The 18,504-nt window shown below is 42.6% G+C and overlaps 2 protein-coding genes across 2 annotated transcripts; both read right to left on the bottom strand.

The window, feature by feature from the left end:
- Positions 1-754: 754 nt before the first annotated feature.
- rbm24a (RNA binding motif protein 24a) lies at positions 755-11,621 on the bottom strand. Its single transcript, XM_034599243.1, has 4 exons — positions 11,109-11,621; positions 9,686-9,809; positions 9,279-9,333; positions 755-3,398 (listed from the first exon to the last, which is right to left on the bottom strand). The coding sequence occupies exons 1-4, from the start codon at positions 11,274-11,276 to the stop codon at positions 3,044-3,046; spliced, it is 702 nt and encodes a 233-aa protein (XP_034455134.1). The 5' UTR covers positions 11,277-11,621; the 3' UTR covers positions 755-3,043.
- A 2,523-nt stretch (positions 11,622-14,144) lies between these two features.
- On the bottom strand, positions 14,145-17,877 carry stmnd1 (stathmin domain containing 1). Its single transcript, XM_034599233.1, has 5 exons — positions 17,534-17,877; positions 16,388-16,571; positions 16,166-16,305; positions 15,125-15,253; positions 14,145-14,971 (listed from the first exon to the last, which is right to left on the bottom strand). Exons 1-5 carry the CDS (start codon positions 17,600-17,602, stop codon positions 14,507-14,509), a joined length of 987 nt encoding a protein of 328 aa, XP_034455124.1. The 5' UTR covers positions 17,603-17,877; the 3' UTR covers positions 14,145-14,506.
- Positions 17,878-18,504: the final 627 nt, after the last annotated feature.

Genomic DNA, 18,504 nt, shown 5'->3' with positions numbered 1-18,504 from the left:
CACTATAATTAATGGATTTTTTAAACTCTTGATCCACTTAAAGGTATTTTGTACAACCTGGCAACCCAAAAGTTGATCTTATTATCTTATGATCCAATGAGCACTAGTTAAATTCAACTCAAAATACTGATGACTGAGCTGAGAACTTATAACAACAGTGTCACAGGCTACCCTAGTTTTTTAATGTCATGAGTTTGGATGGGTGGTGATTTCACCCATAAGGCCTTGCTGCCTCCGTGCTGTGTCATGGTCACCCACCTACAGTGTCACGTTTCACCTGGGACCAAAAATAATCCCTGGAGCTGAGCAGAAGAAGAAGACAGACCCACTGGGGCAAACTCATTTTAACATGACTTATTGATTAGAGAGGATGAATCATTGATAGACATTGAGTCCTGAGAGACTTAATCATGCTTCATTCGGACCCATGCAAACTGTCAGAGGGTGTGACTGTCATGTGAGAACTAGTTTTCAAGTAACGGCCCCTGAAAGATGAGAGAGGACGAGCCCCTGGTGTGTGATGTGTGTGACACCTTGCATCCGTGGCCAAAGACAAATACTGATGCACATAGACACAAAGGAAATATATTGAAATATATAAAAAGATGAAATTCTTCTCGTGAATGTGTCCAGGAAACATCAGCACGAGGATGTGTGTATGGGATGTGTTTAAATTCAAGTAACTTTCATTATTGACTTCAAGGAAAAGAACGGTCACCACGCTTTGTTAAATATAGAACATTTTATTCAGATGTTTGACTAAATGGTGTTGAAATTCTGAATTCTTAATATCAACAGGACCTTTGCATTTAAATAGTAAAACTTGACATGCCTTCATCCAGTGACAATGAAAAGCTTTCTTAAAAAGTTTTTTTGTCATTTATTTTTTCATATTTCCCTTGTAAGAAATAGTTCAAGTATAAAAATTCCCAACAGTGTAAAATAGCCCATCTCGATGAATATTAAGGCAAAAAGAAGCACGGCTACTGGAACCTTGACGACGTCTATACATTCTAGTGGAGAAAGCAGCATTTTCGCTTGTTTTTGTCAAAATAATATTTTTTTTTTTCCTTTCGTCTAAACACAGAAGAGTACAATGTGCATGCAAACAGGCCTGCATTTTAAATAAAGTTCTTCCATACAAAAGGCATTAAGCTAATATTTAATGTCATGTTCTAAAGAATCAGAAAAAGATAGAAAATAAAAGTACAGTGCACATAACAGTATCTTAAATAAGTCCTACATCAACATTTTTGGTTGAGTATGTTAATAATAATTATAATAATAATAATATTACTAAAACTAATCAATAACTTATATATGCCTTGAGATGAGTACATGATCATATTATTAATACAGTACCGCCACTAAGTGTCTACTCTCAGAGCGTCAACATCGTCAACCCTCAAAAATAAATATCTTAAATAGTAGATTCATCGCTTCTTTTTCAGTTTTTCTTTTCTCTTAAATAGCAGAAGAAAAAAAAAACGTAAGGCACACAGACTAACATAACGTCAAAGAGTAATCCCCCCCTTCGTCCTCTCCTCCTCCACCTGGTTGTTCTTGACAATGAGGCAGGCCAGTTGTTGTTGGGGTTTTGGTGAAAAGTGTGTGTGTTTTGTGAGCGTGTACCTGACACCGGGCGGCGGCAGCACAGAGGTGGAAGTGCTGACGGCTGCAGGGCTGAATGGCGGGGGGGCGAGGGGGGCTCTGCTGTGGGGTTCTGTGTCGGGTGGAGGGGCGAGGGGTGGAGGGGTGTAAAGTTGGTTCCCAAATGGGCTCCGGCCGGGGGATTAAAATGTGACAGCTCAACAAACGAGCACAAGTGATGCGTTCTTTCCAGAGTGATCCGTCTGTGTGGCGCTGGAGCGGCGGCTCTGTCCACCCCCACCAGCAGCTGCTCGCTCTCCCTCTTTCTTTCTTTCCTTTCTTTCTCTTTTTCTTTCTCTCCATCCATCCCGGAGCCACAGAGAAACACCACTGTGCCGCCTTTGTCTTTTTCGACTGCTATGTGTGCAACTCTCGGAGTACGTGTGAGTGAAACATGTGGAAAAAGCGACTGATTTTGTGTTTCTCATTGTCCGAAGCCGCTGTCGACCTCTCTCTCCTGTTGTCAGTGCCTTTGTTTGGTTTGCCAGGTCCCCTGTTAGTCCAAGAGTCAAGTCAGAGTTGATGACTTTTTCAGTTTTTTTGTCTTTTCTTTGTTTTTTTTGTCTCCTGGTGATTTGTTTGCTTTGCATAGATCAGGAGGTCGAGACACAGAGTAAAAAAAAGGGACATTCAGCATCAGGAAGATAAAAAGATAGTTCTTCAAATGTGTGACACAACATGTTACGACTCCTAGACTTCCTGACAGAGGTCATCACATAATAATAGCTAACACGCTGGAAACGGTTCCATTTCCCTGATTATCAGAAAATATTAACTCCAAAAAATACACTTGAAAAGACAAAAAGAACAAGAAGCCCTCAATGTGTAATAATAACAGTAATAAATATAAATGTTATGAGGGCGTCAAATATCCAAGAGAACAGTTTCCTACACTAACGGTAAAGACAGCAATAGGACTTTACGGCTTAGTTGAACACCTATACCAACCACAGGGATTAGTTCCTGCATTTCTTCTATAGAAATAAGTACTCTACTACAATGATAATTGTAATGATAATAGTAATAATAGTCATAGTAATAACAACAACATAAAAGTAAATCACCTTCCATTATTTGTTCTGCATATTTTTTTCATTTTCTAATTTTTTTTTGGTTGAAGCACAGCAAGTTGGAACATTAGCGTATAAAGTTCCCACCTCACCATCATCATCACCATCATCATCATCATCATCATCATCACTACCACCACCCTCATCATAACCACCATCATCTCCATCACCACCTTTTTAAAGCAACTCTGCCTCTGAGTCGCCGACACATCTGCCCTTAAAGCCACTCCCTCTTCCTTCCTCCTTCGCTCCATCTCCTGACCCGTCAGCTGTGGCCGGGGGCGGGCCTCCTCTCGCTGCATGTCCAGTGGTTGCAGTGGCTGCTATTGCATGCGGTCGGCTTGCAGCTGCTGAGGCTGGTACTGACCAAAGGCAGCGGCTGCAGCGGCGGCCGAGCCCGGGGCGGCGGTGGCTAAAGGCTGCTGGACTGCGTAGCCGTAGCCGGCGGTGGCAACGTAGCCTGCGGCTGCAGGGGATGCGGCGTAGGGATACTGCTCGTATGCGGCAGCAGCAGCTGCGGCGCTGGCAGCCGCAGCAGAATACTGCGCGTAGGCGGCTCCGGTGTAGTCAATGTAGGGGGAGGAAGCTGTGGCAGGCGCAGTGGCGGTGGGCTGCACATGAGGGATGACCACACTAGGCTGCACGAAGGCCTGAGGGTACATGTAGTGAGCCGGGATGCTGTGGGACAAACACATACGTTAGGATTTAATTTTATTCATCATCACACACCAAACCTGAGAATAAGACCCCCCAACAAACACCCTTAAACCCAAATCCATCACACTGCGGCCAAGCGCCCTCCCACCACCCAGCCCCAGTCCAATCCAACAGTCAAGAACACCAGGGAAAGGCCTGCTAGTAGGGATTAGAACAATATAGGGTTGCCAAAATAGAAATCTCTGTGAAAACAAAACTGAAAGGTGAAGTAAAGAGGCTGCTAATTGAACCTTTCAAATGTTCTGAGAGGTCCACATCTGTATGATCACATTAAAAAAGTAGTGATATCATCTTCTTTATGAGCTACAACACGGGAAACAGATTCAGTGTTGACTGTTTGGGTCAGTTTGTGTTGTGGAGACAGATCCACAGAGAGGAGGAGGGAGGCCAGATGAAGTTTGGGATGTGTAACCTGCAGCCCGTAAGCGGGTCACATGTGGATTTGTCCGAGGTGCCGTCCTCTCCGGCTGCTGGAGGGAGGGGCGGGAGCTTACAGTGCTGGGGGCTGGGCGGTGGGGCGCAGACAGAGGAGATGAGCCCAGGGGAAGCATTGTGAAAATGTCACTGCCACTTTGACAGCTGGACAGTTTTCAAAAAGGGACGCTGCTGGCCATTTCCCCCTCTGTATCGGGACAAAGAGCCGAGGGGGAGGCAGTGGGGGGGGTCGAGGCTCCGCACCCGGAGGGATGTTACAATTAAATAAACAATTATGAACAATGAGCACATTCTACCCTCCATGACATAGCCTTATCCTTGCGCCCTCCCCAAACAGATTCTATAAGGTCTGGAAACTCGATTGGACGGCGAGCGTGAGGGGAGCTTTTGACTGTAGAGGGAAAAAAACTGAAAGCTTTAATCTCGTGAGAATTTGAGTGTTTGATTTAGCGAACAAAAAGTCCTCCCTCCACGTAACAGAGAAAATAAAGTCAATTTGAGAAGCACCAGCCTTGACAAACCAATGGAAACTATTTGTTATCTGTCGCACAAGACTCAAAAACATGTCTGAACGATGAAGAATCAAGGAAACCACGTGAGTCTGCGAGAGTGAACATCAGGTGGTCACTTTTGGAGTCTGGATCGGGAGAGAAGAGGTAGAGGAAGGTTCGGGAAAATGTTGAAGAGTGACAGGCGGGATCTATCGTGGCAACCCTATTGTCAGCAAGCCATTATCCAATCCAATCCACATCTCAACCCAAAACAAGTGGGGCCAGAGAAAAACAGGAAAAACAGAACAACAGCGAGGAGTAACAGAGGAGGAAATATGTAAAAAAAAAAGGTCCACTTTTACTAAACTGAGTACGAAAAGGACGACAACAAGGGAACACCGCAATCACTCAACTGGAAAGACAGAAGAAGGAAAAGGGAAAGGGTTAAAATGAGGGAGAGGGCATGTGGTGTGGCTTTTACTTAAGGGTCTGATGGTGGCACTGCCTCAGCGCACACACACACATGCACACAGACATACACACACACACTGCATTTTATATTAGTGTTAGTGTTTTCTCTACGATGTGAAAATCCTCAGAAGCCTAATTTTGAATCATCATGTGACGCCGCACGCCTTCTTTGAAATCCACACTAATGAGACTCAGCAGGGTGAGGCAGGTTTCCAAGACGATTTCACCGGACAACATCTCTAAACTGGCTGAGGAAGAGACTCCGACACACACACACACACACACACACACACACACACACACACACACACACACACACACACACACACACACACACACACACACACACACACACACACACACGCACGCACGCACACACACACACACACACACACACACACACACACTGCGGTGCATGCAGAGACTTTCACAGGCTGTTATCTGGAATGAGATCACTGAATTATTCGCTTCCAGCAAACAAGGAGGAGACTCCTCAAACTGAAAGGCGGATGACAAACTAATGTCTGATGGGCCAGTGTTAACCTGAAAGGTCAAACAGCGACACACAGGATGTACAATGTTGTGTCACAGACTCACACCTTTTCTCACACATACCCAAAATTAATCTCTGCAAAGACACAGATTCTACACGTGAATGTGCAGAATCTGTAGATTTGGGGATTGGAAGTCTTTCTGATTTGACCAATCATGTGTGCTGATTTACCACTGACTGTGTGCTCCAGAATAAATCCATAAAATCTTGATGAATTTCTTTCATAGCCCAGAAACTAGCTGCCTGTGGATTGTACAACATGTTTTATGGTTTTCATTCATACATTTCAGTCTCATGGAATTAAAGAAACATTTTACATTCCCTCAAACTTTCAGTTGCATAATTTTCCTCAGCAGCAACTGTACATGATTGACTGTAGAGGCTGTGTTGCTATGTTTTAAATGTGTAACACTTTAAAAGGACGTCCAGTGGCATGTGAACATGAAATCATACTCCTGACACTGTGCATATCTCGGTTGAACCTTTGCTTGTCTCTGATTTCTCACTACCAATGTCCTACACCAACAGCATGCACACACATTCATGCATGCACACATTAGGAAATGATGGTTTTGCCAATGGGAAGCAAAGCTCTGGATGACGCATCTAATGTGGCTCGCTATTACAAACCATCTTTTCCTTGGAGATAGTCATTAAAATGCAAAATATAACATTAACTTCTTTCTGAAGCCACAAAGTGTGTTCTACTGTGTTTGTGTCTTTACAGGAATGCCATGTTCATGTTCACGCAACCCAGAGGTCGTTAAAGTTCATGGCTAAATAAAGTTTCCCTTCCATAGTGCATGCCGTCCACTGAAGGAAGGGACACGAGTACAAACGTGCTACGGGGTGAGAGGGTCTAAGCAAAAACCTGTCCTGCTTTGATAGAGTCGCTCATGAGACTTTCATTATGATGACGGAGTCACAGATGGATCCGGTGTCTAGTTTCACTTTTAAATACAGCAGGGCCTGATTCATCATCCTCACATAGAAGGTAACTTTAAAAGAGTTGGTTTGGGAAGTTAAACAATGACAAAACTAATAAACAAGTACAAAACTAAGTCAAGCTGTTCTCGAAACAGTTATTAACACTATTATTTTCCAGTCCTAGTTTTGGAGCAGCTCAATATGAGACAGAGAGCGATTCCAACAAATCAATGCATATAGAAATACATGTACTGTAACATAACAGTATAATAAGAGTGTGGGTCTCTCTGAGGTTTCTACATCTTTTTTCCAAGTTTAGGTCAATAGTAGTTAAGGGCAGAGGATTTAGTTAGGCCTGATGAGGCAAATTATGATTTATGAATATGGGCGATACAAATAAAATTTGATTGGTAATTAACTAATCACTGAATTCACGATTCCATCCTTACTCTCAAAAGCTGTCCTGCACGTATTCCACTCTGTCGTCAAATCAGCCTATAGTTTTGTACTGGGTTATTAAATGTATCAGTAATTAACCTTCATATACCTATAATGAACCTATATTTTCACCATGTGTGAAAGACAAAGCGACAGGTTCTGGTTCAGATGAGATGATTTGTATATGTGTAAGAACATTTATTTGGGCCCTGAAACATCCACTCCGAGTAGGAGCCATTTAAACTGGGAGAGTTTAAATGGCTCCTACTCTGCTTTTACATGACAGGGACAGATAGCTCTGCCCCATAACCGGACCCCCCCCCCACCACCAATGCACAGACACACACATACACACACATACACACACACACACAACGTTGAGCTTCATGCGACTGCAGCATCAGCATTCGGGGCTTTGTGTGGCACAATGGGTGCGCTTGTTTTCCTTAACACCACAAGCCCATGTGACGAAAGCTCGCTGAGAGAGAAAAAGAGAGAGAGAGAGAGAGAGAGAGAGAGAGAGAGAGAGAGAGAGAGAGAGAGAGAGAGAGATACAGACATTTGTTTGTGTCACATTGGAGACTTTGGTGCGCTGAGCTGAGCTGAAAATGAGCGTGCATGTGAACAGACAAAGACACAGACACACAAACACATGAAGCGCACATTCTAAATGATAGCCTTCTCATTCATTTGCAAGACATCCACATTTCTGGTACTACATGACCACAAGTCTCCGATATTTGTGTGGTGAACAGAAGAGAGAGACAGAGAGAGTTGTACTGAGTCGGCAGAACGAGACGTGGTGAATTTGTCTCTCATACATTGTGTATTGTGTTAATGTAACAAACTGACAGAAACATCAGGAAGATGCTGTAGGCACACACACACACACACACACACACACACACACACACACACACACACACACACACACAGGCAGTGATGGGTTCTGTTATTCTGAGGGTAAAGGAGGTATAAGTGGAGACAGTGAAGGGGTAAAGAAAAGTGAAAAGAAAAGAAATTCCACATAGAAAATCCACCACTCACTCCAACAAGACAGCCAAAATAACACACACGGGAAACAACACATCCCATTAAACAAGACAAGTCAACCACAAGTTAAAAGCAATAAATAATAAATAAAAAAAACAACTTTGCTCTTTCTTGGCAAAGTTAACACGCTTCCACAAAAAAGAAAAAGAACACCCCAAAAATCCAATCCTTTTTTTTTTTGTCGTAAGAAAGCACACTGTTGGGCTGACAACACCACTTCATAACTGCACACAAAGCTCTAGGCTCTATTCAAATAAAATAAAAATAGAAAGTCAAATGAAACCCACGTACATGCATCTATAATCACCATTGTCAGAGCTTGTTTGTGTGTGTTTGAGTCTACAGGTAATTCCTTTTCTCTGATCTGTGACTATGTTCGCAGAACTATTCCACAAACCAGCAGCACAGTTAGCTTAACCGAGAGCGAGCCTGTCGGACCAGAGAAAGATAGATAACATTGAGTCAGGCTGGAAGTTTCCATCAGTGTCCACTCAGCACACACACACACACACACACACACACACACACACACACACACACACACACACACACACACACACACACACACACACATTCTTGTACTTCTATCTTTGTGAGGACACCCATTGGCATAGTGCATTCCGAAGCCCCCAACCCTAACCACCACAGCTAAATGCCTAACCCAGTGGAGCCACCACTTTGTGTTTTGGTGGGGTTCCACTGTATTAATTTGGGGATTAGGTTTGGGGTTGAACTAACTTATATATGAATTTTATCTTTACACCAAAAAAAAAAAAAAAAAGATCAAATCAATGGAGAGAGGAAGGTGGTGCTTCTCGGCTGCCTTGCTCTGTGCCGCACTCCTTGGTTGGGTAGGAGAAGGGAGACTTGAACCTTTCATACACAATTTCAAAAACATCCCTACATGGACTCTCCAAGTCAGCAGGCCTGTGCACAAAAATGACTTTGCCTACCCCCAACCCTAATTCTAAACCTTATTTTAACCATCACAACTAAATGCCTAAACTGAACCTAATTCTAACCCAAACCTTAAAACCAAGTCTAAACCCTCAAATATAGTCCATTAAAAAAGTTAGGACCAGGCAAAATGTCCTCACTTTACGAAAATGTCCTCACTCTGTAAGGTCTATGCTTAAAATGGTCCTCACAAAGGTATAAGTACAAGTGCACACTCACGCTCACTCACACACACACACAAACACACACATTTCCACAAACAGGCAAATCTAGAAAAGGCAGTTTGACTTGCTGTCTTGGTGAACAGTGATGCAGAGACACGCTACATATACGACTTAACGTCCAGCTTTAATTATCAGCAATTATTAATACTGGAGGAAAAAACAAACATCAGACCAATAGTATAAATTATCACACATAGAAATATGAAACCAGAACATGTTTGAATTACTTTCAAATTGTGTCTCTATACGAGCAAAGAGCAGCTCTACAATCTTTAGTCCTATGAATACTTACCCATAAGGCCTTTGGATGAACGCAGGGTGGATTTGGGGAACACCAAAGGTGAAACCTGCAAAACAGAGGGAATAAAACCAACGTGTCACTTAAATGTCTCTCAATCGATAACGTCACAACCACCAAACATGTTTCTACATCTATACATCTATATCAAAGCTATACCTGAAAAACAAACAAGCCCTCAGGTGAAAATCAAAAAGGATTGGCTTGATTTTCTTGCTCGCTGGTTTGCTAATAAAACCAACTACACACTTACTGATCACAAACACATGGTGCTTGCTGTGCTGATGTTCCAACAGCTTTTGAGGTCAACATAAAAAAACATATCTGCCCATGTCATGTTGAATTCTGGCTGAAAATTCAACTTCCTATTTCTTTAGCGATCCTCTTTGGGGAGTCTTTACCTGGCTGCATCACTCGAGGCTTGGCTCCCAGATAGGCCAGGTTGACGTTGGCCTTCCTGCCGTCAATGATCGGGTTGGGGTCCTTGCAGGCCCGGTCTGCAGCCGAGCGATCCGCCATCGTCACCTGGCAGAGAAAGGACACACATACATGCACAGGATGGAAAAGATAAAGATTATTCAGGTAAGTATTTAAAGTAAGGTTGATATTTTCACTTCCTGCAGATTCTTCTGAAGCAACAGATTGCCGTGGCAGCAGTGAATATGGTAATGAATAAAGACTGAGGCCTCCTAAAGTAACGAGACATGCGTTTTTGTGTTTAAAACAAAGATAGAAAACATTATGTATATGAGGGTATGTTCGACTTCTGTGATCTCTTACTGTCTGTGTGTGTGAGTGTGTGTGTGCATGTGTGTGTGTGTGTGAGTGTGTGTGGCCATCATTAACACCAGTGAGTGTCTGGCAGTGCTCACACATCCATCACCCTCATGTGGATGTGTTGAAACTATCAGCAGTGGGAGCCTGACTGAGACTGAACATGGCTCCAGTGTCGCTCCAATTACAAACTTTATTGCTCCACTCAGAGAGAGCTTCACTGTTCACTTTCTACCCCACTCTCTCCACTTCTTTTTACACACTTCTGCAACTGAAGTCACTGAAACAACTCGACAAAAGCATGTATGGGAGGAATAATGACTAAATGATGATGTAACGACAATTGCCAAGAGATTATTTAAGTTTAAAAATGAGGCGTTTACCTCAGGCTTTGGTTCCAACCTACAAATTGGTGCATATCTGGTCGTGACTATACACTTATGCCTAATTCAGTTCTCAAATATGATCAAATGATCTTTGAAAAGGACGAATCTTTGAATAGTCTTGCTACATTTATATTGGTGCACAAGTAAAGGTATAAACGTGTCGCTAACAGAAAGAGGCTGGCAGAGCTGCTGGTATTTTACGCCTCTGCATGCGTCTGAAATAGTTTCATGACAAGTTGGAGCAGAAATATTTCCCCAGCGTTGTAGACAGCCTCTGAAATGACATGATGAAACTCTGGAGAAAACTGCCTCTGTAATATCAACAACACATCAGCGTGAGGTTTTTCTGGAGCTGTCAGTGGAACGAGGGCCAGCTCAGTGCCACTCCACGGAAGTGTCAGGGGCGCATACCAGCGCGCCGCAAGTCGGTGGGTGCGAGATTGCGACAGAAGCCGATGACAAATGTGTAACTGTGCCGTGCTTATCAAAAACATAAACATCCCATGACTGCAGATATGCGAATGATAGTTATGATGAAGTGAGGGGGACAGACACTGACGCGCGGTTTTGCCAAAGACGCGCGGTGCTAAGAGGCCCCCCCTGTGCGTAAAATGTTTAACAATTTGGTTTAAGCACAACAAACTTGTTCTGAAGTTATACTCACGAATCCATAACCCCTCGACTTGCCGGTCTGCCTGTCGGTGATGACCACAGCTTCTTCGATCTCACCGAACACCTCGAAATATTTCCTGAGACTTGAATCCGTGGTGTGGTAGGGAAGACCCCCGACAAAAATCTTCGTGTAGGTCGTGTCCTTTTGCGTGGTGTGCATCGTTAGTGCAAAAAAATACAATAAATAAGAAACAGGTAAAAAAAAAATCAAATGTATAGTGCAATGTCTCCTTATCAGCAAATCTTTGGATGAAGGGAAGAGAAGCGAGAGATCAGCTTGGCTCTGTAACTTTTTTGTATATATCAGAAGAGGAAACGAAACGAAAAACGAGACACAGATGAAGCCTGGAGGTAGATTTATCTTCCGAGAGTGGAGAGGAGAGTTATGTGGAGCGGACCGTCCCCCAAAGAGACCATCAGGTGTTTCCAGCTCTTCTTGGTAACTCTGCTGTCTAACTAAATAGCTGTGGGACCCATTCCTAAAAGCGCTTTGCTCCAAACTCCACCCAACTTTCAGTCCATCTCTGCCCGCCCACCGGCGCGCACAAACAGCTGGGGAGCCTGCAACAGTGTGACACACACACACACTCACTGGAGGAACAGAAGAATGGCCGGTTTTCACTAGAATAAGTTTAATTCAAGCATCAGGGAGCAAGAAAACCTGAATCTGATGTGGTGGAGCCTGAGAGGAGCAGGGGTGTGAGGTTCATGTGGGAAAACTATCACTGAATATGTTGTGAATTTCACAGATTACCCCATAATAATAATCTTAAATTTAGGATTGATTTAAAGATGTATTTAATAACTTTAAAATCTCAGCATGGTCCGGCCCCCCGGTTGTATTACTGAGCTACTAACTCTATATACTCTAAGGTGTGATTCAAATTCTTCCAACTAACCCATGGACCTACTATAGTTCCCAAGTCAAGGCTGGTAACTGAGGCTGACCATGCATTCTTTTGCCATCAGGGTGTTAAGCCTCACCATTTGACTTACACCTTACCTGTTTTAAAATAATTGCTTGAAACATATTTTTACAGTAAAGCCTTTTAATGTCTAATTTTAACAGCTCTTAACAGATTTGTTTTGTCTATTTTATACACATGTATTTTATAAAACAATTTATAACCTTATTGTTTCGATAAGTGCTGCAGAACTAAAGTTTGTTATTTCTTATTATTAATATTATTACTTATAGTCTTTTCTCTCTTTGGTGAGAAAATGTCGATCCGAAGTGGACTGTTGAAAAAAGGCTTGTCCCTCGTGTCTGTAGGCCTGCGTGGATTAGGTCTCCTATACAAACAGCCGGTCAGGGACTGAACACAGCCCCAGGGACGGACACATTACAGCAGCAGCAGACAGACAGGTGCAGCACTGAGACTCTGCTGGAAGGATTGGCCTTCACATGTGGGGGGATGAAAAAAGTTTCTGTGTCCATGCAGACAGCGTGAAGCATCAAGTGTGGATTTTATAGGCTCCCTTGTTTTTACTTCATGCATGGCTTCCACTGTGTCCAGTGTTACAATTAATCTACATCATATCTAAAAATCATATCTGACCACCTGGACTTCTAATAAATGATGTTTGATTTGATATCTCTTTAAAGGGCATTGAAGGGAGGATTTGTTCAATCTATACCTTACTTCAATAATGAAAAATGGGTATCAAGGACCAAATAAAACAGCCACAGATAATTTCAACAACGTCTCTGAGCACGAGTGATTAAAATAACCGATGTGATGTTTGGCCTCCTGATGGGTGGATCCCTGGATCTCCCTTTGAGCAGCCAGGATAAAGTCATTCACCTCCAGTAATGTGAGAGGGAACCCTGCTGTTAAACATTTCTGGATGCCTCTCTTCTGTGAGCAGTGGCCTATATCCTGTCACTGCGTACGACACCGTGAGTGGACACATCCACAGTGGGAACACAGTTAAGTGTCCTCTGGCACACCATGCTAATGAAGTTCGATCTGTTCCAATGTGCTCTGTGTAGGTTTATAATAAAAACTACAACCAAAATCTGTATCACAAAAGGGTCTTTATATAAATCCTCTCTTATTCATCTGAATGTGAATTGCCACTGAAGATCACAATGGAATGCAACCTGATAGAGCGTCTTTCTGCAGCGTCTCTGTTTGCTCACTATTTTATTAATGTGGCCACACGCCCGTTAAAGTCTGACTGGAGTCATGAGAGGGGGGGACCGATATCCAGTTCCACAGGCTCAACAATGGGGATCCGCTCAGGTTGCATCGCCCTGTTGTCCCTGCTCATGAGCAACATGTTGACTCGTCTGAATCCTCTTGTGTTTTTTAACAATAACAGTCTGTGGCACATGTCTTGATAATCTTTAGAAATAAGCTAAATTAGAACTCCAAATTACACACACAAGGATTATCTTGGAGGATAAATGTGTCTCGATGTGTTTCCAAATGAATTCAAATATCCAAATTTTGCATTGTCAAAAACAAAACAGTTCCCCCCCCCCCCCAGTTTAATCAAGACAAAGGGTGTAGTCAGTAACTCTTGTTGCCCATGTGGCCGAAACACACACCTGTCAGGCAGGGAAAATAAAAGGTCAAAGGTCACTGGAACAGCTGAATAGCCACAGCACGGTCACACCGAGGTTACATTCCCCCAAAGTCTCTCAGAAAAAATATCAACAAATCTAAAAGGTGCACTTTGCTCTCGAGGATGAGTCAAGCTAATGATACACTTTTGGATGCCGACAAATCGCTGGGTACGCACACCCTTACATCACAACAGCAAAACTCTGGGAGAAAAGAAGTGAACTTTATTGATTATTAACAACATCCTCTTACACATAATTTCAAAAGGCACATCCTCGCCTGTCACCAAAAACCTCTATACACCTTCTCTTTTCAAAGACTTCAGTGACAGGGTCACACAACTTCATCCCACTGAGACAGCGCCATCTTGTGTCCAGCTGCCCATAGTTCACCATTTACATGCTAAATTACACTTGATAGTATCATTTCTCCACAATTATAATGAAAAACAGAAAATGTTTTGGTTTGTTGGCAAGAGCAATAAGCCTTGGTCTTTTTCATTAAATAATTACCTCAGTTTAATAACATTACATTAGAAAAGAAACCCTCATATTCCTTTGTGCTTATTACTGAGCAAAGTCATTATATTAAGAATTTACGAGCTGATGTGCTTCCCTGCAGTGGAAATGATGTTAGATATTCACATTGACATTAGCCTAATTCATCCATCTAATCATGGCTTAATTACACCTTTCAATTCTCATATCTCCAAACAACATTTTCTGTACTTTATATTTTCTATCTTTATCCTCGTGTGCAAAAGGAATAATTTTGGCTTCCTTTGTCTTAGTGCTGATTATTGGCTCATTCATGTGATAATTTAAAATTTCTCCTCTTTGTCTTCCACATGTTGAAAAGTGGAATCACTCTCCAGCTCCCCTGATGCTGTGAGGAGCTGCCCCGCCAGGAGCTCCTCCACCTGGTTCAACTCCTCCTCTTCATCATCATCATCATCATCATCATCATCACTGTCCTCACTCGCCTGCTCTGCACCTTCCCCTCTGTCATCTCCACCCCTCTCTCTCTCTGTGCTATTCTCTGCTCTGCCCGTTTCTTTTTCATTCTCTCTGCCATCACCTCCAGCCTCTCTCACACACTCTCCTCCCTCGGCCGTCCTGCTTGTGATCTGGCTGTGCAACAGTGGATTCGGTGTAGGGTCAAAGGTCAGGGGTGTCACAGGTGTGAGGGACGTGTCTTCATCTTCCGCTGCACTGGAGACAGTGGCAGGGACACGGACACGCGCAGACTTGGTCCTTAAACGCATCTTGAGCTCGTCCTCCTTCGACTGAAAAAGAGGAGGGAGCAGACAAGTGTAGAGTAGTAAAATTAAAAGAAAGACAAAAAGTTCACACACACACACACACACACACACACACACACACACACACACACACACACACACACACACACACACACACACAGTATGAACCCACTGTACCTTGCGTCTCTCTTCAACAAGTCTCATCTTCTCCTCTAGCTCTTCTCTGCTGGGGGGGCTCTGCTCCTTTATGGCCTTCAGGGACTCCAGTCTCACAGGCCTCTGCCTGACCACGTCTCTGTCATCCAGCTGTCTCACACACACACGCACACACAAACACACACGTACACAGTGACACACACACACGCACACAGACACACACACACAAACCGCAGAGGGAGACAGAGAACGCCCAACCTTAACATTACAGGCAAATGGACTAACTGACCTTATTTACCTGTGAGAGATAACTTAGCAACACAAATCAATGTCCTGCTACACTCTTTATTGTACTTAATTCTGTGTGAATTATTAACACCATTATTATCACTATTACTTTCTAAAATGAATAATTTACTTATAATCTGTTGATTCTTATGGGGTTTCAGTTAGTGTGGTAGAGCTAATCTATTTTTAAATGTATTATTGGTGTCACGTCCCCAACTCTGACCATAGAAGAGCATGAAATACCTGTTATGGAAATGTTGTGGTTTAGGTCTCTTTGGTTAATTAATTCATGTTTTTTTATCTCTTTTGCATATTTTGCATTGTCTTATTTGGGGCCTCTCTAACCCAGGATTGCAATTCGTAGAGTAAAGTCTGAAGAAGATTAAGTACAAGTGCAGTACAATTCAGTATCAGAGTACTTTTCTTTATTGCAGTATTTGTAGGACACAAGGTTGAGTTAGGGAGCCAGATAGATAACAACTGGATGAAGGTACATAATGTCTCTGCAAGAGGACACTGACTTTAGGGAAGACACAACAATGGTTTTTGGCAAGTTGAGTCAAGGTTTTTGTCCAATACAGTAGGTCCACATGAAGCATAATAGTACGTGGCCTCTGAGATTTTAATACTTCTTTGTGCAAGGACAGCTGAGATTTGCCGATACAGCTGTTAACTTGTTATCTCTCTGTACAGTGTTGAGAATAAACAGGTGATGCTTAAGACATCACCTGTTGTCATTCCTCCACCCTGTAAGATTTCCCTCACAGTACCCACCATGATGCTGTAGGCCTCTCCAGCCACGCTGCCCCTCTCTCTGCTCTGTCCCACCGGGATGATGCCCTGATTCAGCAGCTCCTCCAGGATGTCACTGGACTTTTGACGCTCCTGCACTGTGCCATCATGCTGCAGCAATCCTGGCCACAGTGAAATAGAAACACTTTAGATGCGTGCAGGGGATTTTCTCTTCAGTGAGACACACTTGTTGAACACACCCACCATCTTGTGTCATTCTGTCTGCCACACTTTCTCCGACACGCTCGGATATCAGAGGAGGGAGTTTTCTGGGCATCGCTCCAGGTAACTCAGGGATCGCTTTGTTCTCCATCACCACCCCGCTGTCTGTGGTGCCCTTTGACACGGCGGAGTCTCCACGGCCACCGAGTTTACTTCCTGTCTCATCCTGACAGGGCACAATATGAACGAAGAAGAAATAAGTCAAAACTCAGAAAACTGCTGACCTCAATGGTGCTGGGATAACAATGTATTCTGTTATTATTGTGAAAGTCTATGACCTGATAATCGTCTAATTTATATTTAGGTGTGATAAGTAACAATGTACATTTACTTAAACATTCTTTTTGAGAATTATTTTTTACCCCTCGTGAGCTGGGTCGTAACGATGGTGCAGCATGAACCGCTGATTAAACTAACTTCATACAAAGTAAATCAGCTCAGCCTTGAACATCAAATTTCAATGGATAGGTACCAATTCATATAATTATTAACAATACACGACTCAAATATCAGCCTGCATAAAGAGCACTTAAATGTTCTGCTGATAATGCAGCTGTACTTTTACCAGAACTTTTTTTCAGGTGTTGTTGCCCAATATGAATATGAACATTGAGGATATTTTTTAATGGTTTGGATCAATATTCAAATATGAATAATATAATAATTATATAAAATATAATATTATGGGAATAAATAAATAGAATTGATCATCCTAATATTAAATGACTATAAATGAGCCAAATAACTTTCTCTTATTTAATTTTTTTTACTTTTAAGAACCTGAATATTTCGTTTAATGTGTTTTTTTATTTAATACTGTCACATGACATATTTCAACAACTAAAATTTTTTTGAAATAAGTAAACGTCCTGTAAATAAATAACATCCCTGGTGCAGATTGAGAAGTTCACCTCAAATATGGAGACTAAGAAACGAATATTGTAATAAAATATTTTATAGTATTTCAATAGGTGAATAGTTTTAATAGTTGTTTAACATTTTTATTGGAGTATTAATCATAATAATAATTATAACCATTATAATAACTGTAAAACTCTACTTGGACATCGTTGGAGAAAGGGACCTGGTGTTAAACTGCACAGACTGAATTTGTGACTCGGCTCTTACCTCGTCTCTCTTCGGCTCCTCTCGTGTGAGCGGAATGACCGCGGTGTCCGAGGAGCTGCCACATCCCATATTCACCACGAATCAACGATGTAAAGCGAGTCAGTAACACTCATACATGTGAAGCTTTAATTCCAGCTCGGTGTGTGCGTGTGTTTTCCTCGCTATGTGTTGACCGTGTAGCCTGGCATTCCTTCACACACACGGACACACAGTCTCCATGAGCCCGTCGCTATGGGGCCGTTGCTACAATAAATGTGACCCGGTTAAAGAGGCGACACCCAGGAACAAGGAAATACACAACACGGTCAACACGGTCAACACTGGATGGAGAAGCTGCTCTGACACACTTCATTAGCTGCGTTACACACTCACACACTGTCACACGCACTGACACACTTTCATCAGCTGTGTGCCACACTGACATCATATCATATCATATCATATCATATCATATCATATCATATCGTATCGTATCGTATCGTATCGTATCGTATCGTATCGTATCGTATCGTATCGTATCGTATCGTATCGTATCATATCATATCATATCATATTGTATCGTATCGTATCATCATGATTGAGTGATATATTTTAGGCTGAATTACAACTGATATGTCATTCACGTGGAATTGCCACGTGTTTTTGACGCAGCACAAGACAGTGAACAGGACACCAAAAAGACCAAGGTATCTGACCCCCTAGTGGGGCAAGCATTATAACTGACCATCCTCAAAACCTGAGACAACTTGTCAGGGCCCGAGCACGAAAGTGCAGAGGCCCTATTGAAATTCGTATTATTTTACCGCACACTTAATCGCGTTTTTGAAAGGAGCCTTTGATGACATAGAAAATGAGTCCACAACTCCAGCTTGATCCTTTAGGACATAGTCTAGGTCCTCGGCATCAGAGGTTTCAGTCTCAGAATCTGGACTAACAATTGCCTCCTCATTTTCCTCACCCTGTTCTTCATA

Source organism: Hippoglossus hippoglossus, chromosome 11 (assembly GCF_009819705.1).
Source record: "Hippoglossus hippoglossus isolate fHipHip1 chromosome 11, fHipHip1.pri, whole genome shotgun sequence".
In the NCBI taxonomy this organism is placed as follows: domain Eukaryota; kingdom Metazoa; phylum Chordata; class Actinopteri; order Pleuronectiformes; family Pleuronectidae; genus Hippoglossus; species Hippoglossus hippoglossus.
Note: the sequence above shows the minus strand (reverse complement) of the source record. Positions and strands in the feature narration are given on the sequence as shown.

Bases quoted from the DNA above. Each gene is read 5' to 3' on its own strand.
- rbm24a (XM_034599243.1), bottom strand. From the start codon at position 11,276: ATGCACACCACGCAAAAGGACACGACCTACACGAAGATTTTTGTCGGG. The intron at 9,810-11,108 runs GTGAGTATAACT...TTTCTCTGCCAG, and splicing joins AGTCGAGGGGTTATGGATTC to GTGACGATGGCGGATCGCTC. The intron at 9,334-9,685 runs GTAAAGACTCCC...TCTGTTTTGCAG, and splicing joins GCCTCGAGTGATGCAGCCAG to GTTTCACCTTTGGTGTTCCC.
- stmnd1 (XM_034599233.1), bottom strand. From the start codon at position 17,602: ATGGGATGTGGCAGCTCCTCGGACACCGCGGTCATTCCGCTCACACGA. The intron at 16,306-16,387 runs GTGGGTGTGTTC...CACTGTGGCCAG, and splicing joins AGACAGAATGACACAAGATG to GATTGCTGCAGCATGATGGC. The intron at 14,972-15,124 runs GTACAGTGGGTT...CCTCTTTTTCAG, and splicing joins TTGTTGAAGAGAGACGCAAG to TCGAAGGAGGACGAGCTCAA.